Source organism: Dermacentor andersoni, chromosome 4 (genome assembly GCF_023375885.2).
Source record: "Dermacentor andersoni chromosome 4, qqDerAnde1_hic_scaffold, whole genome shotgun sequence".
NCBI lineage: Eukaryota > Metazoa > Arthropoda > Arachnida > Ixodida > Ixodidae > Dermacentor > Dermacentor andersoni.
Window position 1 is genome coordinate 171,016,453 of NC_092817.1, and position 25,785 is coordinate 171,042,237.

A 25,785-nucleotide genomic window follows, 5' to 3' on the forward strand; every position below is an offset into this window, starting at 1 on the left:
AAGGGAAGGGAAGCGTAGCAGAGGGCGGCAGAAGGTTAGGTGGGCGGATGACATTAAGAAGTTTGCAAGGACGACATGGCCACAATTATTACACGACCGGGGTAGTTGGTGAAGTATGGGAGAGGACTTTGCCCTGCAGTGGGCGTAACCAGGCTGATGATGATGATGATGATTTTTTGCGTCTTACCAGGCACTTTAAAATTTGAAATTTTAAGGCACTTATATAGGTTCCTGCCTTGGCTGGTTTGGGCTTCAGTAAAAATAAGGGTCAGATGTTGGCATCTGAACCGGCTTTCACAACTACAACAGCTATTTCTCTACCGATTAGGCCGTATCCACTTGCATAGGTCAAGTAACTAACCTAACTACCCAAGTTTGCCCGCTCGCGCATTGAGATGTTTGGCGTGTGAGGCACACTGCATTACAAAACTTTGCTTATAAAAGCTTAGCGCGCCATTTCCCCCATCCTTTCTTGTGCCAGCTATGTAGTGGTTCGAAATGCTGCACTGCACAGCTGACAGGATTGGCCCAGTTTGGCCTCGCCTCATTTTTATCTGCCTGTTTAACCTAACGCTATCGTAGTTTACTATAGGTATCCAGGTAGCCAATTTCTCCACGTAAAATTTATTTATGAAACAATGTATATGCTTTATTTTTTGACATGTTGTTTGAATAAGTAAAATGTCACGAAAGGAGATGAACGATGAACGATGTAATGCACAGGTCTGCTACTAGCCAAGCGCCATGCACGCGCCCTCTTTGGCGGCCGACGTGTAATTTCGTGTTAGAAAGCCGGCCACGGCCTTCAACATGGTGAGCCGGGGATAAACTCCGAAGCCGCAGTTGTTCATGGAGTCTTCAAACTGAATGTTGACGGCAGCCAAGGTGTAGTCGACATCCACCGCTATCCGCTTGCTCTTGCATAACTGCACATAAAACAATGTCTAGTGACAATACGGCACAAAGAGAGAGCTTCAATTTTTAGTTCGGTCGATGAATACAAATACATAGATTCATCAACTTGGTTTGTACGCCAACTGCAACGCCGAGTTGGATGAAGTTTGTTGTGCTTCCAGTGGTAAATTGACGTGAATGCAAGAAGCCCAAACTTGCACTTTGAGCTAGAAGACTGCATATTTATTCAAGAAAAGACCTGGCATAATTCACTTGGGATTATTAACGTTTGCCTATTTACAGCAGAACCAGATAGCACATTTCCAAATATTGGCTGAACGAAGTAACAGTTTACACAATATAGCTATACTAGTTCATATAATACACACGTACGTTATATTATTATAATCATACGTTATTATTTATTGTAATGTAGTTATATCATTACATATAATAAATTATGTCGACATTTTGCATTTTTCGTTCTTTGAAGATTTAGTGATGTTAGTGGCAAACAATAACGTAAAGAAAATTGCTTTATGAAACACAGTAACAATTGTATCTACGAAATTTTATATCGATGTCGTTGCACGACTAGGATACTTATAAAACACTGCCCAACTAATAATAAAAAGAATAATAAATAAGTACTTATATTCTGATTTAAATCACTGACTCTACACAAACCTTTACTGTGAGCGCAACGACAACCGAAGTTAACGGCTATAGCATGTTGCCATTTCCTTCTTGCACCAATTCTTATACGTTACCGAAAGTCTCATCAAGCCAACCTTGGTTTATAAGACTTTCTTGTGAGCCAGCACGGTAATACTAGATCTTTTAATTTACTAAAAACTGGATTTGGTTTAAATCACATGTAGGAGAGAGCACAATTCTAACCCCTAAGCCATTAGTGAGTGCGCAGTCTAATGCTTAAAGCACAGCACCATTTTATTTGTTTAATTCAGTATGTCATTTTTCTTAGAAACGTCTTGCCAAGAACACCACATTGTAGTTTTCTTTCTGAGCTGCATAATGTATTTGATTTATTCATAATTAAAATTGGAGAAATACTAGAGATAGTAAGTACTTCAAGAAAGAGTTTGTTTATTTTTAGTCGTGCTGAGTACTTTCTTCGAGAAGCAGTTTTGTACGTGTAAGGGTCAAAAAGTATGCTTGAAGTGAGGAATACATGACATTGCATAAACACTGCATATTTACAGTGTTACGTCAAAGTGAATGCATGCGTACTTTGTAAAGTTCGCTGGGCCTATGTGTATACCGGCAAGATTTGCTTGTACTCAACTCAGATAATAATAAGGGGAAATGAGACGTCCACCCAAACGTAGCTGAGTGCTGCAAAGGAAACCAATAAGGGTTTCTCTAAAGGAAAGCATCGCAGTGGAAGAAAAATTCGTCCTGGTCCGGGACTCGAACCCGGGACCACCGCCTTTCCTGGACAGCCGCTCTACCATCTGAGCTAACCAGGTGGATAGCAGATGGCAGGGCGAAGTCAAATTTTTCAACAACTCGAGGCAAAGACAAGAGTTTGACGGAATAGTTCTGCGGGAACCCGCAAGGTGGAGAAAAGTAATTAATAAGGGTAAATGAGACGTCCACCCAATCATAGCTAAGTGCTACAAAGGAAACTCATTGGCTGCCCCGGAAAGGCAGTGGTCCCGGGTTCGAGTCCCGTACCAGGACGAATCTTTGTTCCACTGCGAGGCTTTTTTTAGAGAAACCCGTATGGGTTTCCTTCGGAGCACTTAGCTACGTTTCGGTGGACGTCTCATTTCCCCTTATTAATTACTTCTCTACACCTAGGGGGTTTCCGCAGAACTACTACGTCAACGCAGATATGATAATGTCGGACCAATACTGCTGCAAAACGTTTTTATGGGCTAAAAGAACTCCTTGGTGGTAGCACATACATAGAGAGAATATCGATCACATAATAGGTATTATTTCTTCAAGTTCCTTTTTTGGCACTGACAATAATCACAATAGTCTTGTCTTAACATTCAACAAAAACCAAACAATGTTACAGTAAATACTTGTAGATGTACAAAAATATATTTTTCATGAAGGCCCGTATAACTATAGGCGCCTTATACTTGATTTAATTGCAGACTGGGAGAAAACGAGAAATGCCAAAGATGATGTATAGAGTATGTTGCGCTGCAAGACAACAGGAGCCGTGACATTAAAAAGGGCAACCCGCATTCCGGAACCAGCTGAAGGCAGGTCCATTCTCGTGATATGTTAAGAACGTGTAGCAAAAATGTCGCCGGTACATACCATGCAACAGATTATAGTGCAGGAAATCAAAGGCCTTAACAAGTGAGGCCACCATCATATGTGCGATGTTACAACCAACATTTAACTAACTGCTGAATGCTCTACACTCGTGCAACTGCATCTGTCGTAAACTATCACGTGTTCATTTGTATCAATTGTTATATTAGCACGGCGTTTGTTTCGGAAAACAACATGAAAGCTATTTTGAGCTACGTGCTGAAAAAATGTCACGCACTTGAATATTGGAAACACCTTTCAGACAGTGAATGGCCTCTTAAATTACAATCTTGCCACGAAAGGGCTAAACGGGCTTTCGTAATGCTTCATTTGACCATTCAAAGTAAACTTTTTTGTTTTAAGTTCCAAACCATAGGAAGCTTCTGATGACATGTACCGTGTTTCCCCTGTAAAGGCCCACGTCTTTATCTCTCTCTTTCTCTTTGGTTTTCTATACGATAGTGTTAAGGGCACCGTGTCACAAAAAATCCGGTGTCTCCTCGGATTCCCGTGTGCGAAACATTTTGTATATGTCTAGGTATATGTATATGTGATGCCTTGCTATATGACATCTGGTATATGCTGGTTATATTGTCCCGACATTCGATCCCAGAAATTGCTCATACCTTGTCTTCCATTCTTGGCAAATCAGAAGAAGCCAACAAAGACTGAGACCAAGGACAACATAGGAGAAATTGCTTGTGCTTAATAAATGAAATAAAGAAACGATAAATTAATGGAAATGAAAGTGGATAAAAAAACAACTTGCCGTTGGTGGGGAACGATCCCACAACCTTCGCATTCCTGCTTCACAAAGTTATTCCTCGCAGTTTCGAGAATGACTGCCGTGAAACAAATGTCATGAAACAAAACGCCGACAGCGCATGTCTTTTATGTTAAATGTCCTCACACCTAAATGTTTTAATTGGTAAACAATAACAGAAACCTTAAAATGATGCAATTTTCTTCATTCGGCTGTGCACTGCCTCCAGGATCAGCTCACGCAAGAGGCGGCATTTTTACGAGAAAGCTCGCCTTTGTGCATAGCGTTCGCCGCTAGCGCTTCCTGGTAAAAATTACGGTTACATAAGCTACAGTTGCTTGGAAGCGTGAGAAGAGGTCAGGGATCTTTGAATGGCATTGCGTTTCACTCATAAAGGCAAAGCGTAAGCGTCCTCCAGATTTCTAAATATTAAAGCGAAAGTCATAAAACTTAGAAATGCAATTGCAATGTGAAAAAAATGATTGCGCACCAAACAAAAATTAAGTTTGGCAAGTGGTTTTCCTTGGGCTCTTAATGAATGAAGCTGCATTACTCAGAGAGGCGAGCATTACTTGACACAGGAATTGAAGTGCACATCGACTACGGAACCAAGTTTGACTAAATCACTTGAACTAATAATTTCATTATTACACGGAAGCGCATATTGAACATGATGAATTGAAGCCGGGGAGTTGTCAATGCACGTCAATTTGGAAATAATTTTAAAGCTAGCAGCAGTTATGCGGTAATCGCCATCAATCTTACGGGAATATCTACTTTTATATGGTCTATATAAGGTATATGAGTTGATAAGCCATGCAAAACAAACGAACTGGAACAATTTGGCTCCAGTTCATCTCCAATGAAGTTCCAACGCCACATGGGGGAAAATTAGTAAACTCGCGTCTCGAAGCTGATACCCGCCTCACAATTCGTGCGAAGATATTTTGCCCCGCATAATCAACGGATCCAAATCGTGAAACACAATATGTGTCTTAAGGCAGCGAGTTATAATGTGGATGAATTAATGTTTTAATTAGTCAGTCATGTATTTAGAATTTTCGTGCAATAAATGTCCACTTGTTCTAGTATTAGAGCTCAAGAAACGGAACGGTTATGTCTTACAGAAAGCACTAATAAATATTCTGCTGAATTAAGGAACCCATTGTCTTACTGATTACGTTAGCTAAGCAGCTAATACAATAAGCACATATCAAACAGACGTGTTCACTACGTCAACGGCAACAGTTCTTATTGAATGGCTTTGTAAGAGTGCTCTTCATCTGACATTATAAAAATTGAATCGGCATCCTGGCCCTGCGAAAGCGGATGTCCAGTAAAGATGTTGAAAACCACGCTTAGGGGCGTATTCAATGCTTTATTGCTTTAATATAATTGTAGCAATAGTAATTTAGAGTAATGGTAGTAATGGGAGTAATGACAATTTTGAAAGCCTGCCGCCACTGATCTCATTGTCACTTTTTTTCCCACTGCCGCACCTCGTATTCACGCGGCTCCACGCGAGCCCTAACTAAGCGCTGCCTGCCCGTAGCAGTACTGCAACAATGAAAACAGTTCCAAGGCTGGTTTTTTTTCATATGCGAAAGTCTAGTGACGTCACTCCCCCAGTCGCAAGCTGCGGTCGCCGCGGCACACTGTGCAGCAGTATAATCTTTACAGGGGAAACGTACGCGGGGAGCACTACGCGCTTCGCATTTTAACAGGAGCATCAATTATATGGTTTGGATGCTTGTTCTGTGCTTGTTTTTTATGGAAACGAATGCTGTTCTGTATGTTGTATGCGTGATTTCAAAGAACAAAGCCTGCTTCAGCTTCGCCGCGGGTCGGCCCGGTATTGCAGAACCTCCGCGATCGGCCCACATTCTTTGACAACGGACATGGACGCGAAAAAATTAAAAATTATATTATGGGGTTTTACGTGCCAAACCCATTTCCTGATTATGAGGCACGCCGTAGTAGTCGACTCCGGAATTTTCGACTGCCTGGAGTTTGTTAACGTGCACCTAAATCTAAGTACACGGGTGTCTTCGCATTCGGCCCCCATCGAAATGCGGCCATGGATTGGGAAGCGCATAGATTGGAAAGAATTGGGGATAGGAGTTAATGGAGAATACTTAGTAACTTGTGATTAGCTGATGATATTGCCTTGCTTACTAACTCAGAGGACCAACTGCAATGCATGCTCACTGACCTGGAGAGGCAAAACCAAAGGGTGGGTCTAAAAATTAATCTGCAGAAAACTAAAGTAATGTTTAACAGCCTCGGAAGAGAACAGCAGTTTACGGTAAGTAGCTAGGCACTGGAAATGGTAAAGGAATACATCTACTTAGGACAGGTAGTGACTGCGGATCCGGATTATGAGACTGAAACAATCAGAAGAATAAGAGTGGGCTGGGGTGCGTTTGGCAGGCCTTCTGAATTTATGAACAGCAGGTTGCCACTATCCCTCAAGAGAAAAGTATATAACAGCTGTGTATTACCAGTGCTCACGTACGGGGCAGAAACCTGGAGGCTTACGAAGAAGGTTCTACTTAAACTGAGAACGACGCAACGAGCTACGGAAAGAAGAATGATAGGTGTAACGTTAAGGGATAAGAAAAGAGCAGATTGGGTGAGGGAACAAGCGCGAGTGAATGACATCTTAGTTGAAATCAAGAAAAAGAAATGGGCATGGGCAGGACATGTAATGAGGAGGGAAGACAACCGATGGTCCTTAAGGGTTACGGAATGGTTTGCAAGGGAAGGGATGCGTAGCAGGGGGCGGCAGAAAGTTAGGTGGGCGGATGAGATTAGGAAGTTTGCAGGGACGACATGGCCACAATTAGTACACGACCGGGGTTGTTGGAGAAGTATGGGAGAGGCTTTTGCCCTGCAGTGGGTGTAACCAGGCTGATGATCATGATGATGAAATGCGGCCGCCGTGGCCGGGATTCGATCCCGCGACCTCGGGTTCAGCAGCCCAATGCAATAGCCACCACGAAAAAATGCCCACCAACGAGGAGCTAACGGCTTCACTGTAAAATGCGGTAGAATATCTATTATTATTATTATTATTATTATTATTATTATTATTATTATTATTATTATTATTATTGCATATCCACTGCCAATTTTGTGATGTATGTGAAGTGGTTAATGAAAGCCTATAAATTTCCTCCTTTTATTGCTGCGTCTTAAGTGCAGAAGAAACTGGCGCGCGCGCTCTCACGCACTCGTGCTGCGCACTGCAACAGTCGTTATGAGGACTTTTAACCCATTAGGGACCGTTTTCTTTTTTTTTTCTTGCTATCTTGAAATAAATCTAATATATTAACTTACCTTTATACTAATAATTCACATGCAAAAAATTATTGCTCTTGCCTAATTAGTTTTTGAAATATAGCCCGTGACCATATGGTCACACTGGGCCCTTACGCTACAGCAAAATACGCGAAGTGAAAAACATTTATTTCAAGCCAAGAAACATCACAAAAACATACATAGCGAATAGGCGAGAACTTATTTAGCGTGATATGGTTTAAATCATGGAATACATATGCCGTCGTCACACTTTGTGCATTGTGTGTGCACTGCGCTGTTGCAATTATCTCATGCACACCTCCACCTCTTGTCATTATGTATTGGTGCAACAAAGTGGGCCACTTGGTCATACCGTGTACCATACAGGACATCACCAGTCCTTGGAATTCTGCGTTGACCAGGTCCTCTATGCTTATTGTCCCATGGCATGACGTAGCTTTGTGCAATTTGCCTGCGGAATTCCACCTGCGTGACGTTGAACCCTGTTCTACGAATCAGCCTCCAAGTGTTGCTGATAGATACATCACAAAGTCAAGTCGAAATTGGCCACCACCACTTTTTGCCATGGATTACAATCCTGTTGGCGCCTACATTTGCATCCATCTGGTCCATACCACCCATAAAACTCGTACCGAGCAACAGTGTTTTTGCGGGCCACCTTGATTTGCTTCTTCTGAACACGAGAGTAGCTGTCTGCAGATGACACTGGCTCTGCGCCATGAATGGTGCTTATGATCGTTACTACAGAATTGTCCATCCAGCGGTCAACAATTATCCTATTGTCGCTCAGCACGGGCTCTTCATGCCCGCGAGGTTGGCGCTTGACGAATTGTGGTCGAGCGATAGGACACTCTTTGCGAAAATGGTTCTGCTTCACTGTGCCCGTGCCTTCGTAGCCCTGTGCCTTGAAATGCCTGAGTAGCGGCATGCCTGTGAATAAATTATCAAAATAGAAAAAGAAAGGAACGTCGTGCGTCTCTGCTGCGAGTATATCCACCATTTGAAGAAGTGGCGTAGTCCTTTTCATATTTTTCAGATCTTCCGGGATGCCCTGCTTGCCTTGATGCACTTTGAAGTTTACAAGGTATCCGTTCCTGGCATTTAGGCACCATACTTTATACCCGAAGCGGATAGGCTTTCCGCGTATGAACTGTTTACAGCCATGACGATCATAATACTCAATCATACTTTTGTCATAGCTCAGGTGACGCACAGGTTGAAAGTGCTCCAGAAACCTTGCTTTCAATAGTGCCATCAATGGACGTGACTTTGCCAACTTGTCACTAAGCTTTAGGCTTGCATTTCGCACAGTGCAGTAATCGCATTATCTGTACGAAGCGATTTCTTCGCATAGCAATTTAGGCCATCGTGTTGCACATATCCAAGGCGCTGTCCCAATAGCACTTTTTCCCTGGCAAGCGGTTATAGCCGGACAAAACGAGCACTCCAAGAAAACCTAATTCTTTTTTGGTAACCTCCGGATCGGGCATATTGAAAAATAACGCCTACTTTCTTGTTTGTTCGACTAGCAGCTCCACGACGGCCTTGTCAAAAAAGATTTCGAACTCAACAGGTGAAAAGTCCCTGTAAGCAGCAATGTTTGGGTAGGGAAATATGCCAAGGCTTTTCTGGAGATCACCGTTCGTCTACTTAGAAGCAGTGGATAATATCGCAGAAATGGCCGCATCAGCTACAGCAGAAGAAACCTCTCATGTTCCGTCACCTTGCCTGCCGGGGTCGTCATCGTGCGAGTCGGATCCACCAATGCGGCGTCCGTCAGAGAAAACAGTTTCAGCGCCGGCTCATAGCTGCCGCCCGATTAGATTGTCAATGAGCCCGCCTGAGTCTTCATCGGCCGACTCTTCATCCGAATAGGTGCTACCCTCTCGCGGGTCGATATAAATCCCTGACACGTCGTCATCGTCTTCTTCGTGTATCTTCGCTATTTATTCCAACATCAACGTATTCAGACACTAAAATAAGAAGTAACCACTGTGGGAACGCGCCAGAAGCCGTGCAAGAGATGAGAATGCAGTTTAAAAAAAACAAACACTTAGGTAGCCTAAAGGCTCAGCGTGACCATATGGCAACGCGCAAGATAACACGCTCGTTCATGGATAAATCAAACATTAATCTTTCACAAATGATCATCGAAAGTCACATATTTAAAGAGCAATATGGAGGTAAGCATATCCGACTATTGCTTAAACAAGTAGGGAAAAAAAAAAACACGTTACCCCTTGGAGTGATGCATGGTGACGCTACTCGCACAGCAACACTTATTCCCGCCTTTGCGAGGGGCTCCCACAAAACGACTGCCACCTGCTGCCACTTGATATCCATAAAGGGAACTCTCATCTGTCTAACGGCATGTCAAAGGCGATTTTGGTGCCGTTTTGTCAAATTAAATAATTGAAATCCACTGTGCAGTCAAACGTGACCATATGGTCACGCTGGTGTTTACTGGGTTAATTATTCATTTTAAATCAAAGCTTTTTTTGCCTCTTTCTTCGACTTTCCGCTGCTGCTGCTGCTGCAGTCTTGAATGCCCCTAACGCGGGCCCCGTCGAGACGTCCTTGAGACGTACGTCCATGTCACAAAAACGCAAAAGATATGCACTGTCGGTGTTTTGTTTCATGCCATTTGTTTATTAGCTGTCATTCTTGAAATTCCGAGGAAGAACTCTGTAAGGAATGTAAGACAAGGTATGCACTACGGGGAGGGTCTGGGCGGTTGTGGGTCGGAATGATAATTCGTCACGCGATTATTTATTTACTTTATTCTGAAGGTACAGTTGTACACTGCAGACAGGAGGGGGCGAAGGTTGATACGGAGGTAAGACACACATACCTGATTTTAGAAAGAAAATACAAAAAAACAATACAAAAATAAAAGGTCGAAATCAAACATGTCCAAGTCAATAATTAATAAAAGAAAGAAGAGGAGTGAGAGAGAACAGAAGGTAAAAAGATGAACCGGCGGCTTCTTCGCCGATGCGAAATCATCCTTATAATCAACATGCAAGCACGCTTCTTGCCCCATTGCCTTGTGGGTGCTTGTCATAGTGTGAAAAGCATCATAATCGTCAACGCGTGGCAATCATCCCAAAGAGCTGGTTGGCGTTTGTACGATATAAACCGCCCGCCTTTTGGTCAATCCCTCATTGCAGACATGTGCCGTAGAAAGAAATCATCATCATAATCAGTACACCTGCGCGCTTCATGGCCGGTCCTTCATTGTGGGTATGCGCCATAATATGGGAACCACGTTCATGAACAGGCGGAACTCACCTCAAAGAGCTTGTTTGCATTGGTAGGATATTTCCGTCCCGCTATATAGCCAACTACCCGCAGTGGGTTTGTGCTCTTGGATGGAAACCATCAGGACCTGATTGAGCATTTTGTCGCTGTGAAGGCGGAAATGACGAGCGGGACAGGTCGCTGCTGTAGATTCCGGGGAACTTTTAGTTGCACAGAGTGCGTTGCGCTCCTTCCAATCAGCGAGACAAAAAGGGCACTTCCCTGACCTACACGATGCAGACTTAAAGGGACAACTGTGCCACGCCTCCATATATTTTGTTACCCGAATAGAAGCTCGGATAATTCCATGCCTGCTGTGTAGTGATGTTTACTTTGCGTAGCTATTTTGCTCTACGAGTCTAATAATTTCGACACATAGAGAAAGGGACCCACACACAGAGAGAAGTCATTTTCCTCCATGAATTTGTGAATTCTCCGCATGGCCTTTGTTGCTACTCAGCCAGCTCTTCACGAAGCGCTATTCCACCTTGATTCGTTCCTGCGCCAGTTTAACTGCGCCCTAGTGCTGGCGCTGACTTTCGGCGGTTACTTCCTTTTTCCCAGCGGCCGCTGTAGTCCATTTTTGCTGCACTTACCGTTCTTGGATACTTCAGGCGCTTTCATGGACTGCTGCTTTTGGACCTCTATCATGCCGCTTTTCAGTTGCTACGAGCGGACTCCATAGGTGCCCGCCAGACTAACGAAAGTGAGATAGAAGTGGTCTTCTACCTGACAACAGAACGTTTCACACCTGCAATGGGCGCCTACTTAATCGCGCCGTGGTTCAGTTGTAGTCAGATACGCCGAGCGCTAATTCTATGTGCATATTCATATAAAGAAGGAAACAGGCTGGCGCAGGGAGGGCGCGTTTAGTGACGCTATCTTTGTGGAGTGTGGAAGTGTGCGCATTACAGCCTGCGGTGGCGCTGTAGCGCATGCGTGTATTAAATGCGACGAACTCCCTCAACCGAATCCCTCTCCTGTATAAGCAGCAAATAAAGGTACCTTCAGCGACACGGTTCGTTGCTACACAGCTGGAATGCGAATTGCATTATTTTCGGCAGTCGTCGAAAGATGGATTCTGCCGGAATTTCCTTTCTTTTCACGTCGCTCGTCCCAGTCAGTAAGCTTCTGTGTTCAACTGTTCATGAACTCCTCCCTGGTTTGCATAATAATTAATTATGGGGTTTTACGTGCCAAAACCACTTTCTGATTATGAGGCACGCCGTAGTGGAGGACTCCGGAAATTTCGACTACCTGGGGTTCTTTAACGTGCACCTAAATCTAAGTACACGGGTGTTTTCGCATTTCGCCCCCATCGAAATGCGGCCGCCGTGGCCGTGATTCGATCCTGCGACCTTGTGCTCAGCAGCCCAACACCATAGCCACTGAGCAACCACGGCGGGTGGTTTGCATCAGGCAAACTCCAAATAAACTACCACTTGTTTAGTAAACCTGTAGGGGCATACCTTATAACAATCCACGTCATTGTCCAGTCTAAATTCATGCATATAATTCATGACGCCCAATGGCCAATAGTGATAGCGATGGCGTGGCGTGGCGACGACCTACCCAAAGTCAAATGGCTGAAGGAGTTAACTGGATTAGGTACAAAGAAAATGAAATGGACTAATTACAAAATGCCTTATCTGTGTCTGTTTCGCGATATTTTGGATCAACAATGTGAAGTTATCTGATCGTATAGTGTTCGTTATACATTCTTGTTATACATGGAGCCCACCCCTTTCGCCAGGCGTAGTGACCTCGACTTACAGGTATCCTTCGCTTGTAGAGCGCGAAAGACAGTTCAGAAAAACGTGGACAAAGACTACAAAAGACATGACTTGGGCGCGGAAATCCCCCTTTTCTTTTTCTTTTCGTGGTTTCCCAAACCTTCTACAATGAACTAGCTAGACCAGCGTGGTACCGTTTTGGTGTTTTTCTGCACTTTTAGCATGCCTCAACAAATTCTTAAACAGGGCCCCATTTTGTAACGATCCAAGCGATTTTCCCATTTTTGCACCCATGGTCATTGGCGTCATGGGCTCAGACACCGCGGGATCCGCATTATCGCTGTGATGGTGCACTCTGCGGAACTGATGACAAGAACAATGCAAAGTGAAACGCATCGTCACCAAATATTGGTCCGACATTCCGTGATGCTTCTTTTCTATGCGTTTCCTTCGTCCTGCTTCGCCCACAACTGCGTAGCTGTAAACGCCATTCAGCGTCGCAGACAATTAGAGCAGGGTGCTTGGGTTAGAATATATCTACATTTACCGTAGCCGTTCATTCGCAATCTGCCAGCACACTGCGCCCACGCTAATCCACACCGTGCATGCACATGGTGGTGGGGAGTGGGGCGTTTGGCAGCACGTACAAAATAATTGATCGCGGGGAAGGTAACACTCAGCCACAGCTCCGTGCTAACACTATTTTATAATACTAATTGCAATGAGGAGAGTACGTTTCTGGGTGAGTTAATAATAAACACTGGAAATTTTTAAATAAGGACCCGCATTAGTAGCAATGAATGAGTAGCAAATGAATGTAAAGAAGTCTGATGAGAGGGCCGGTGTATTGATTTAAATTAATTTTGTTGCATTTGAGAGAGCAAGTTAAGTTATAGTGAATCGATCAAGCTGTATTCCGATCTATTGTCTAAAATATTTGAGGACAATTGGAGAAAATTGTGAAGTTTAAAGAATAGAAGCATGAAGTATACAAATCCGTAATTCTGCTATAAATATAGATATCGCCTTTCTGTAAACTGCATCTTCTGAGGAGCCGAAGCAGGGAAGTTTGCTATATCAATTTACAGCCTAAGTATAAGTGTTACAATACTAAGATGGGTTTGGTAAAAGTTCAATATTGCAGGAATTTTCTCCAATTTACGTTTCTTTTTAGGTACTGTTGATGATGATGATAGCAACTTTATTGTACCGCCGGATAAGAAGGCCCTCTGTCCCCGGGACACAGGCCTTGGGGACAGGGGCCGGGACCACCGCGATTAGAAGCAAGCAAAGAGGTCTTGACTCTTCGCGGCTTCTTCCGCCAGGCGGATGGCGTGTTGCTGTGGAGTAGGGTCCTCGCTCCGCAGCAGGGCTTCCCAGTCGGGCAAATTGCCTTTTAATCGACTTAGCCGCCATCTTCCTCCCTGAGAGCTTCTCGGCCGCTCGACGCCATTCCATATGGCGTGCACGTTGTTCACAAGGGGGCCCGCTTTCCCTTTCTTCTTTCTAACGTACCATTGCCCTGGCACGTTCAATTCTTCGGGATCGATCTCCGCAGCTTCTACGGTCTCCATTGTAGTCTCCGAGCTGGGCCTCCGCCGCCGTCGGTGGCTTCTCGCCGCTATGTGGAACCTTAGACTTAGCTCACCCTGCAGCACGTCGAACACTTCAAAGTCTCAGAATCGTGGTAAAACGAGGGCCAGCCTTTGGAAAACTTCTCGGTGTCCGTTCGTCGAGTGCTGTTGATTCCAGCTAGAAACCAAGAGCGTCGAATCCAACTTGTGCTCGAGCGGCCGTAGTCGACGGAGCCTATCGCGCACCTGTTAGGTGCTGTTTGCAGAAATGTGACGGCGTTTCTCGTTGCTGATTGGCACAGTTATCAATTTGATAGTCTTATTTTTTTTAATTCTCATATTTGTAGCTTTAGGTATAAAACATTGGTGGCATAAAGATAAAATCTTTTTGCACAGTTGCTATACTTTCCCATAATAATTTCAAATCTAACAAACTACACCAAATTACGTGGATTGGCGTCCCCCCCCCCCCCCCCCCCCCCGTGGCAAATAAAACGATTTCTTCGTTCACATATACTCAAGTGGAAGCCCCAGCCCTAAAGCCTCCTCCTAAACATTGCTTGGGTGCAAGCAGTTGTGCCGGTACATGATACAATGTTAGATGCTCCTACTGTACTCCCGGATGTGCTTTGTTGGAAGAATGCATGACAAACTGAGCAACTGACTGAACCTTAGAAGATGACGTAAACGCTACTAATATTTTTTGTCACGGTCGGATTCTTACCATAGAACTGTACTCATTTTACCAAACATTCATATTTGCCACGAACACATCATAGCCACGTTTTTGGCAGCATCCTTCCAGGCTACTTCCACTAACACAAACACACACCACACTCTCATGGACGCTCATGGGCACGTGCACCCATACAATAGAGAAATATAACTGAGAAAAGACAAGCCTTGACGACATGGACAATGTTCTCACCTTAGATCGAAGCGAAACGGCGCTATCGTATGTAAAAAGCCAGTTCTGGGAGCTGTCATACGCGACAGAGGCTTCATAGGTTGCGTCGTGGTAGAACGTGCTGTTGAATCCCCGGTTCGAGCAGGCCTGTGCGAGCAGAGGAACGACATTTCACACTATTGAAGATAAGTACAGTAACTACACTGCTATCTGTAGTGCGTTCCACCAGCTACAGGGCCAGTGTTGGTGACCAATGCTTCAGCAAAAAAGATGCAAGATATTCTTTTCCTTCCAAAAATCATGGTTTTTGTTGAACAGAATCTCAGCGGAAAGTATAAGGAAGGCAACAATTGTGGGTACTAACATATTTAGTAGAAAAATTGGCAGAAAGAAGGTGTCACCTCTCTTATAGATCCGCAGATTTGCACCTCTGAAAGTTGATTTAAACGTAGTAAAAGCTCATCGGGCACCAATGCGCCAGGCACTCTTAAACCACCATCTGCGCAATGTAGCAAAAGAAGTCGGGCATTGTAGGTGACATCACAAGAGCAAGTTGCTAATGAAGCCTGCGCAAAGCCGATGACGTCGAGCTTCTTGCACTAGTCAGCCCGTGTGTACTGCGCCACACAGTTGCTGAATCCAGCAGCGCAAGTTTGACGCAGAGCTTTTGTTTGAGCTAGTTGGCATGACATTTGTACACGTCGACATGACGGGCACCCGTCCTGTCGACGTGTGTTTCAACGTTGTCGCTCTTTTCGCGCCACGATACTCAAACCAGTCGAGGCTAAATGGAGGCCACGTATTGTGCTTGTGCGACAGAGAGTAACACCACCCGATTAAGACTCCATAAAATCTTCTATTTGAAATCGTGTGCGTGCCTCAAAGAATCGTGCTGCGACACTCGCACCATAACTCTGCTGGAAAGTTAAGTTCGCTTCTTGGTAAATAGCAGATTGATGTCAGCCACAGCATTAAATGCAGTGGACGTATTTTTTTGCTTACTAATCTTTACCTTAAAACACACGAGACATCAGGACTTATAGAAGCAGGATATTCCACTCCAAACGAAAGCCTCAGCACCCCGATCGAATCTTACCTGTCGTGATGGCTCAGTGTGTACTTCTGCGGAACACAATGTTGCGGCTTCGTTTACCTTCCACGACCGCATCAGTTGCATGAGAGCGGAGGCAAGAACACTCGTGTAGTTAATTTCAAATCCCCCACCACCTGGCCTCACACATGGCCGTGTGTCGTTTCAGGAATCTGAATGCAGCAGTTTGGTTTACTTCAAGCTGTTCTCGGCTGCACAGGTCTTCAGAAGAACTACGTACAGGCGTCAGATAACCATTGAAACGTTTAGAGTAACGCTGTACTTTACCAACCCGCAACAACTTCATTACTAGGTTCCTTCATACGAGCTACATAATTGATTCGATGATTTTGTGTTTTTGAACGCATAACAATGTTTCATAATTTTACGTGCGGGGAGACACAAACAAAGGAACTAATTACAAGGTATTTACAAGAGCAGGGCAGCGCAGACCAAGCTGAAAGCCAGCTCGGGCCAAGCCCAGATGCCCGTCTTCGTCTTCCTTTGCACCATGTAGCTTCAACATCAATTGCGTCGCAAGACAACACCTGGCGTCCCAGTGCCGTTAGATATCTGTGGTCAGCAGAGAGCTGTTGAGCCTGGCGACGTGGACGATATCACTGGCGGTCTGAGCGGAGGACGCTGCGAGGCTGGCTGGAACGATTTCGTAGTTGACATCAGTGACTTGGCGAACCACGCTATATGGGCCTTTCTAACAGGACAGGAGTTTCTCGAAAAGGCCTACTCGACTGGAAGGCGGCCAAAGCAGCACTAGCACGTTAACGTCACAGGTACAGAGGTCATACCGACGTTTCTGGTTTTCTTGTAACACTGATAGGTGAGCGCGTGCAAGTTGTCAAACATGGTCAGCGCGAGCGACGGCATCAAGGACATATTCACTTGTCGAGGTTGTAATCCATGGAAGCAAGGTGTGTACCTGTAGCGTGGGTTTACGGCCATACAAGAGGTAGGACGGGGAATAGCCCGCAATGTCAAGGCAAGAACAATAACAGGCGAAGGTAATGTAAGGTAGAGCGAGGTGCCAATTGCGGTGACCGGCGGAAACTTATTTCGCCATCATGTCTGTAAGAAGCGGTTCAATCGGGTGGTCAGCGTTTGGCTCGTGGATGGTAGGAATTCGTAATCTGATGCTCGATATCGCCTACGCGCATGCTGTAATCGATGACCTTGAACAAGATGATACGGCCTCAGTCTGTGAGCAGTTGACGTGGAGCCCTATGCATCAAGATGAGGTCGTGTAACAGGAACTTTGTCACATTCGTTGCGCAGCTGAATGGGAGAGCGCACATAAGGGCCTTTCTGATCGCGCAGTCAACTGCTACAGCAACACATCTTTTCGCCGACGCATATACCGGGAAAGAACCCAGGGAGTATAAGCCGATACGACTGAAAGGCTTTACTGGGATTTCAAGTGGACGCAGGTAACCAACTGGCAGCAGGGATGCTTTTTTGCGGTGTTGAGATGGCTCACAAGCTGTGACGTAACGTCGCACAGAACGTGCCAGACCAGGCCAGAAGAAGCGGCGACGTACTTTGTCGCAAGTTCGAGATACGTCCAATTGTCCAGCGATAGGTGCGTCGTGAAGTTCATTTAGAACGGTGCAATGGAGCTGTTTTGGGATGATGAGTAGATCGGGCCTTTGGGATGAGCATTACTACTGCACAAAGTACAATCCAGGTGAACGAAGAAGCGTAAAGAAGTGTCTCCATGAACTCACACACATGAAGTGCAGTGGGGCTGTGCGGGGACCCTGGGACCTACGTGCCCGAAATCCCTGGTTAAATAAAGTTGTTCCTCTTTCGTCGAGCGCGGATTCAAAACGATGGATGAGCGCTTTGAGTGAAGCACCAGGACATTGCTCGTTGGCCATACGGAGGCGCTGTGACATGGAGAAAGCACAAGAGGCATTCTCGATGACAGGCACGTCAGAGTTCCCAACGCGGTAACGCGACAAACTATCCACGGTCTTCATGCAGGCGTCTGGACTTGTGAATCACAGAGTATGAAAACTCTTAGAGCCTTAAAGCCCAAGGACCAAGCCGGTCCCTGCGGCCCTTCAAGGATGAAAGCCAGCTGAGAGCGTGATCGTTGGCTACTAAGGAAAATGCACGACCGCAACCCTTTGAGACGCTGTCTACACAATTGTGCACAGCAGGAGAGTGCATCAATAGCAAAAGCACTGATGAAAGTAATGGTATTTAAAATGCGTTTCATACATGTTGATACACTTATTATTGGAACTGTGCGGCAATTTTGAATAACGTGCAGAATATTTTAGCAAAATGAGTGGGAAGGTAGACGGCTAGGTGTTTTTACTCTGTGTCAGTACGTTGTTTGTAGCGGGTTCACTTCTTTCATTATTTTTTACAATGTCATGCACCAGGCATAATTTTCAAGTGGCTGGATAAGCGCGTTTCAAGCTTTTCAAAACACGAAATAGTACGTGTTCTCATATTTTGTGTTCCTGCAGCGAGTTTTCGCATGGAGTCAAAATTTTGTAAACTTGACAAAACTCGCTAAACAATTGAAAATTCCTCATATTTTCTGCATCGGTACACTTTCTACGATTATGAAGGTCCAAGAGATGTGGTGAAAGACTATTCAATCAACGGGATAAAGTGGCGTCTGAATGGGGTAAGGTAAGAACGAAACTTGGCAACTGCCCGAACAGCAATTGATTGCCAATCGGTAATAAAACAGTTGCGTTCTCATGGCGAGGAGGCGGCTGGCATAAGCGATAACATGATCGTAGCCAGTCTGATTCCGTCCTTGCACAGCACCTACACCATGACTGTATTAGGGCGGAAAGTTAGGCGAGTTGGTATACATTCATAATGATAACAGTGCGAACTAAACGACGACGGAGTGACAAGAGACAGGACGAGCGCTGGAACTTGGGAATGACCTGAGCTAAAGTTCAACAGGGGCTTGCTGCGTGTGGAGAGACACAAACAAACGAGTTGATTACAAGGTATATGGAAGAGCAGCACAACCAGAGACCAATGTGGAAACCAACTCATGCCAAGCCCAAATAGCCGTTTTCGCCTTGCTTTGCGCCATGCCTTTTAAGCGACTGTTGCGTCGCAACAGTATTCTGGTTTTAATTACGGTCGTGAGAATGGTGTCATGACGTGTACGTCAAAGCTGAACCCAGCAGCCACGATTGAAGTTCCTGGATCACTAAAATATACCGAAAGGCTTTACTTCACCCCTGAGATACGTGTGGATGGATGGACGGACGTACGATATGAGCGCTGCCTTCGGAACAGGGCGGTGGCTTGTGCCACTAAGCTCTTGTTATTCTATTGCCTAATGTCCTACCTATGTTACAAACAGAAAAACACAAGAAAAAAACGCGAAGTGCTTCCATCATCAAAGTTTCTGAACCCAAAATTTGTACTTTCTTTTTCTACGCCTCCTTCCTTTGTCGTTTCCCTACTTTAATTCCATCAATCTTTCAGTCGCCTCTTACTAGACCCTATTCCAGACATGTTTGCTTTTCCCCTGCTATCGCTGAAGCCAAGAGCTTCCAGGAGGCCAGAGGTGGCTAAATGGAACGCTGGACAGATATCTTCCCATCATAGTAAGACATGCTCCATCGTTTCCCTAGCTTTACCGAAACAAGCACATCCTTCTTCCTCCGTGTTGTATCTCGCTTTAGAAGTGCGTCTTCAAAGCCATCCTGACCTCGCTTCGAAAAGTAATGAGCTTCCCTTTGAGTTATCATAAATTGTTTCTGTCGTGTTTCGTTTTTTCCTCTTAAGTAGTTACACATGGCAGGTTTCTTTTCCATTTCCGCCACCCATGAGATTATTTCAGCCTCTCCGACTTTCCGCTTGACGTTCTTTGTTGCTGTGTTGCTCACTCTACAGGCGGTATACTTGGTGGTAAGCTTCCTAGTTCTTTTTCTCCGCTGTGATTCGATGTTTTTCCTGTACACATAACTGAACACTCTCCCAGTTTATTTACTTTCTTACATATCCTGCACAGCTTCACTTGTAGTCTTCCCGTGAGCGCCCAATGCGAGGCGGCCCACTGACCTTTGGTTGCCAAGGAGTACTGATTGTATGCCTTATTTCAAGCAAAGAACCGCATTTCCAAATGTAAGTCGTGGAGCCATTAAACCTTTTCATATACCCCGGAGCACCTCGTACCTATAGTATCCACATTGCGGTCTGTGTTCCTTTATAGCCGCACTTCTCTGCCTCATTGGGGTTTGTGTTTTTTCCTATGTTTCCATATATTTGGTGCCTTCGTTTATTCTTACACCAAGGTATTTATATACGTTTAACCAAATTATTTCCTGGCCCTGTATCGACACTTTCTCTTCACTGTTTTCATAGCATACCATAACACCTGATTTTCACGCTAAATTGCAGACCTAAATTGTCGCCTTCCTCTCCGCAGATATTAGCCAAACGTTGCATATCGCCTTGCTTGTTAGCTAGCAACACAATGGCGTCCGCATAAAACAAACCTGGAAACTGGTGCTCTACTACTGTACCCGCCTGTTTGCATGAGAGATTAAACCCGATATTACTTCCTTCTAGCGCCCTCTCCATCTTCACCATCTATATCAAAATCAGCAGTGTGTAAAAAGGGCACCCCTGCCTCAGTCTCTTGTTGATATCAACTTTCTCCTCGCTTCTCATCCCTTCCCATTCAACTCAAACGGTATTTTCTAGGTAAATCTCTAAAAAGCAGTAGACAATCGTCGCCCAAGCAATACCCTTCCAGAATATGCTAGAAAATGTGGCGGCCTACGTTATCATATGGTCCGGAAATGTCTAAAAAAGCCACATATAGCGATCTTCTTTCTTTTTTGGATATTTCAATGACAAAAAAACTTGGAGGATGCTTAAGCTTCGCCTTCAAGAATGCAACGCGATAGCGTTATCGCACCCCGTTCGCACCGCTCACCCATTCGGTTGGCATGCTCTTGATTCACACAAAGACGAAACGTGCGCCTGAGCAAGGGGAACGAACCAAAGAACTCGGTGTCTTGGAGGGAGAAACGATCTACGCGAGCCAAACGTCCTGATCGGCACGCATAGCGGGGCCGAGACGCGCCATGAAGGCGGACGCGATCATGGGGCTGACGCCTCGATGGGATCGTCCTCTATCTCGCTTGGGAGCACATTGCAGACGCATGACTCCTCGCCAGTAGCACGGCACACATCGCAGGGGACGCTTTCCCACCAGACGCGCTACGGCGCAGCGATCACGTCAGAGGCGTCCTGCATCGGACGCTGCACCAAGGAATCGCGCTGTGAGCGGAAAGAGGAGCCCAAGCACGAGGGTTCAACTGACGCACGCTGGAAGTTGGAAGGGGAAAGAGCGAAAAAACCTAATAAACACAAGGGTACTGGCGCATCCTCGCACCGGTCCCCGCACGGCCCCAATGGGGAATCAGCGCTGGAGTTTTCACAACGCCTGCAGCGCCTCCCTGGCGGTCAGAACGTGCACAATGCAGCCGCTCCCGCGGACGAAAGTTGCTAGTGGCAGCGGCGTTGCGTGCGCTGAAAGTCGAAGGAAAACAAAAGGACGCCGACGGTACTGTTGCGTATACAAGTGTCACTACTACGGCGGAATGAGGGAGGATGTATCCTTCTGCGCCTTTCCATCTAAACCCTACGAACAAGAACGGAGGTGGCGTTGTATCCAAGTAGTCAGGCGAGCGGAGTAAGTTCTCGTCTTGTCGCCCTGTAAAGCGGTTTCGGGCTGGTTTCTAAATCGAATTTCGCGTGTGCTTGGTTTATTCGATAGTGAAGACGGTCAGCTGTGGCAGCCAGTACCAAACAGCAGAATCTGCAGTCGGCATTTCGTCGGAAACAAAATGAGCAATAGCATGCACCATTCGGCATATATACCAACCATTTTTCCTTCGCAATACCGCCGCCAAGCTTCTTCCAATGCCACCGCACCAAGCCAATCATACGAAAGGTAAATAGTTTCGATTCATTGTCAAGAATTATGTGGCAGGGAAGGTGCCTTGTACTACGAGTTGTGTGCGCATACTACCGGCGCACGCGCGACTAAGCCGCCTATGTGTTTTTAATAATAGAGACTTTTAGCGTGTCCGGTATTCGGGCAAGCGCGGGCGGTTTTCCGGTTTAGCGGGGGCGTCAACGTGAGCGGCCAGATTGGTGGCGCCAGCTGGTGGCGCAAAGCTCAACCACACAAACACAGAGCTAATTACTATATTCTGCTTAGCTGCTGGCGTACATTTTCGACAGTGGCGTAATCGTGTTCACAATTACGCCGCTGCCAAAAATTTGCACGAGTGGCGAAGCAGGATATGGTGAGTTACTGCAGTTTTAGCCATGCGTTTGTCTGGTTGAGCTCTACCACACCAGGTGGCTTCACCGCTCACGTTTACGCCCCGACCATCCGGTAATCCGCCCAAACCGCTCCCGTTTACCGGAATAGCGTACAAGCTAAATGTCTCTAATGCGCATGCGGATGAGGACTCGGCGCTTAGATGCATCCGGTAAATTCATGTAATTAGTGCTATATGTAGCCAGGCTTGTTACGGATCAAGCAGCGGAGCACTCAAACCTTTGCTTGCCCGAATCAGCTGATGCGATAAAGCTTTGTTCTCCATTGACTGATGCGGCAAAGTAACATCAAATTTTTTTATGTCTAACCAGAGAAGTATGGAATATCTTCAGGCCAACTAATACTTCCGAAACCATAGCGCAGCAAGACTGGCACCGTAGCTGCTAGGTTTGCGAGGCAGGCTGCCACACAAGCGTGGGAACGGCACCTGACGCAACCGTTAAATAAACGCACGTGCTCACCGCGACACACTGTGAAAAACATACAAAGATTAAAAAGCTTCTTTCGTGATTTCTTCGCTTGATGGCGCTAGCTTCTTTACAAAGCTGTCCACTTGAAGCGGGGCGAAAACGGAAACATGTGAACTATGAGACGGCCGTGGACGTGTCGTCTGGTCGAGCGGCTGGAGTATGCCGCGCTTTGTCGCCAGGGCGGCGTGCAACGCACTCTTTTCGACGCGCCGCCTACCCAGCGCTGGTTCCCCATGCGCTCAAACGAGACAAAGGGGAGAAGCGGGCGGGTGGCGCGCCACCTGTCGGGGCAGCGCCGTACATTGCGAGGAGGGGGTGTTCTGTGTTTGCCGCAAGATGCCGCAATGTAGCCGAAACCTACTTCGCCACTCGTTTAGCTGCAACTTCTGTAATTTACATGCTCATAATTACCTATAAACACCGCAGTATACCTTTCTACGGCACGTTTCTAAGGCAACACCGCATTCATTAGAGGCGCTTTTGTCCCGATTTGAACCATCGAACTCGTGGCTGAGTGGTAGTGTCTCCGTGTCACATTCCGGAGACCCTGGTTGGATTCCCACCTAGCCCGTCTTGCAAGTTGTTTTTATTTATAAATTGCCTTCCAAGATTTTTCGCTCACGGCCAACGCCGCCGACAGCGACTTTTCTGCGACACACGCTCCTGAACGCTGTAGCGTTAATAAAGGACAAATAAATTATCATCAAGGCACCTACGGATTCTGAAGCCTTTCAGATTTTTTCCCGATATGCTATTATTCTCTGAAAGTGCTTGCAGCTTTAATTTAGTAGCCTGCATTGCTATCCTGTTTATTATTGATGTAACGGTCAACGGCGCATACGAGTGAATTCTGTCTTTCTCTCCCTTACGTTTATAAATTCATTCTACTTTGTCGCCAACTGTTTGGTATTGGTCTATCTTTAAATTTTTTTTACTGCTTACAACAGAGCTTCCTTACTTTTTGATCCTAGTTCATTAATCAGCCTAACGGGAACCTCGTCTAGCCCTGTGGCTGTGCGCTTAGGAATTTTCTCTTCGGCTTTCTTCCAGTTCAAATTTGTCAGCACCAGCTCCTTTTCCATCTGGTTATCGTTCATGCTCTTTTTTCCTCTTCATTGGCTTGGAAAGATTCGGCTGTGATTTTGCGGATGTAATTTGTGGCCGCTTCCCCTTCCAGTTTCTCTCTTTGTCCAGGATATCTTGTTGGATTGTTCCAGACTTCCTTCCTAATAAGCTTATGTTGTTGCAAATATTCCACCCGCGGCCTTCCTTTCTTCGCGATTTCTTGACAACCGACATTCACTTTCATTGCTTATTTTTGCTTGAACCTGTAATTGAGCCACGCAATTTCTCACCAGGGATACTTCCCATTTTCTGGCTACTTCATCCCGTAGCAACTGCGCTTTTTTGCCTGCCTGTGCTTTCGGGATGCCTTTTGTCATTCGGCGAAAACTATCTCCCTGTTCCACTACCTTTTCGGTTTATTTTCGCCTTTTCAACGAGCATGTTGCTTCTCTTTCCGCATTTCTGTCGCTGTTTTACTTAGAAGCTCATTATATTCATACTCTTTGCTTGGCCACTTGCCAAGTGCTTCCTCTACTCTTGTGACTGCATTTGTTATTTACATTTTGTACTCCTTGCTCTTTTGCCCAACTACATACCCGATTTTCGAAATGACGCGTTTAGGGTCATTCCCTATGCTGGTATACCCTTCCTCATGAATGACCATTTCTCTCAACTTATCATAAATTCCCTCCGTAATGAGACAGTTATCAATGGTGGATTGCCGGTTTTCCACTTCCCAAGTGGTCTGCCCATCACACTCAGGTCCTGTATTCACGACAACAAGGCTGTGCTTCTCACAAATATGTACCATTGACTTGCCGTTGTTGTGGGCATCGTTATCTAGATCCTGTATGTGGACATTCACGTCACCTAATAGAGTAATTTCGGCGTCATTCCCGAAACCACTAATAACAGCACTAAGGCGTTCTCTGCAAAATGTTCTTTCGTTTCGTTGTGCATGATGTAATAGTTCTGCAGAAACCCGCAAGGTGAAGAGAAGCAATTAACAAAAGGAAAATCTGACATCCACCCAAACGTAGCTACGTGATATTTTCATTGTGCATAGTAACCAAGGATGCTCTTGACATTTTGAATTTACTTTTCCCTTTGGCTCCCTGATGGTTAAGCCTCTCGATTTCCCCTCCCTTTCATTCCGACTTAGTTGAGTCGTACCTTTCCCAAACATATAATTCTCAATCACTGGCGGCTGTTCCGAGCCTTTTAGATGCGCTTCTGTAACCGCGTACACCCCTGTTTGTTCTCTTTTGAACTGCTCCTCCATATCTACTCATTTTTCCTTTCCCCTTCCGCCCTGCATGTTTATGTAGCCTCTTACATGCCGAGCTCTCTTTCTTGCTTTCCTCCCTTTTCTGTTACTGACTGCGGTGCTACTCTGAGGTGCACCTAGGGGACCTTCTTTATTGCTACCTACCCTGGACTCCTGATCGCTATAGCACTAAAGCCCCTAAATGATCTAAATCTAACGACATCTCTATGTTCCTCCTTTGCCAGCGCTCCTTCTATCGGCTCCTCATGGGCACCGACAGTGGCGGCATCTATGCCTGGTACAGCTAGCATATGCTCCCAACCATGGCCTCAGAGATTTACCCCCGCGCGCGTTTTTTACAGCGTCCTCGATCACCCGCACCGGTGCACACCGGGGCGCCTTGGTGCGCACTTTCATCCTCGATCAACCGCACCGGTGCGCACCGACCATCCTCGATCACCGGAAGCGCACCCTGTTGGAGCGGTTTTCCGTTGCCCCGTCTCGCACCGAGAAAATCGGCGGTGCGCCGGGGTGCATTCCCAGCAAGCACTGTGGGACGCGCCACGCGCGCGCGCACTGCCGACTGCAGAATTGCGGACGCTCTGGCCCGATAGCTGCCGTTGCAACGCAGTTGACGGAATAATGAGATGTCGGCAATGAGAAAGGAAGCGCTGCTAGCTGCCGCAATCGATGAGCTTTTGTCAAGTTCGTCTGAGAGCGAAGACGACATGCTGATCGACCTCTC

General features: G+C 45.8%; 1 protein-coding gene across 1 annotated transcript in view; it reads right to left on the reverse strand.

Moving 5' to 3' along the window:
* Positions 1-655: 655 nt before the first annotated feature.
* LOC129386601 (uncharacterized) overlaps positions 656-25,785 on the reverse strand; it is a 62,951-nt gene continuing 37,821 nt past the window's right edge. Inside the window, exons 6-7 of the mRNA XM_055074686.2 lie at positions 14,809-14,934; positions 656-926 (exon numbers count right to left, since the gene is read on the reverse strand). Coding sequence (XP_054930661.1) covers positions 732-926; positions 14,809-14,934 — 321 coding nt within the window. The 3' untranslated portion in view covers positions 656-731. The remainder of the gene's footprint in view (positions 927-14,808; positions 14,935-25,785) is intronic.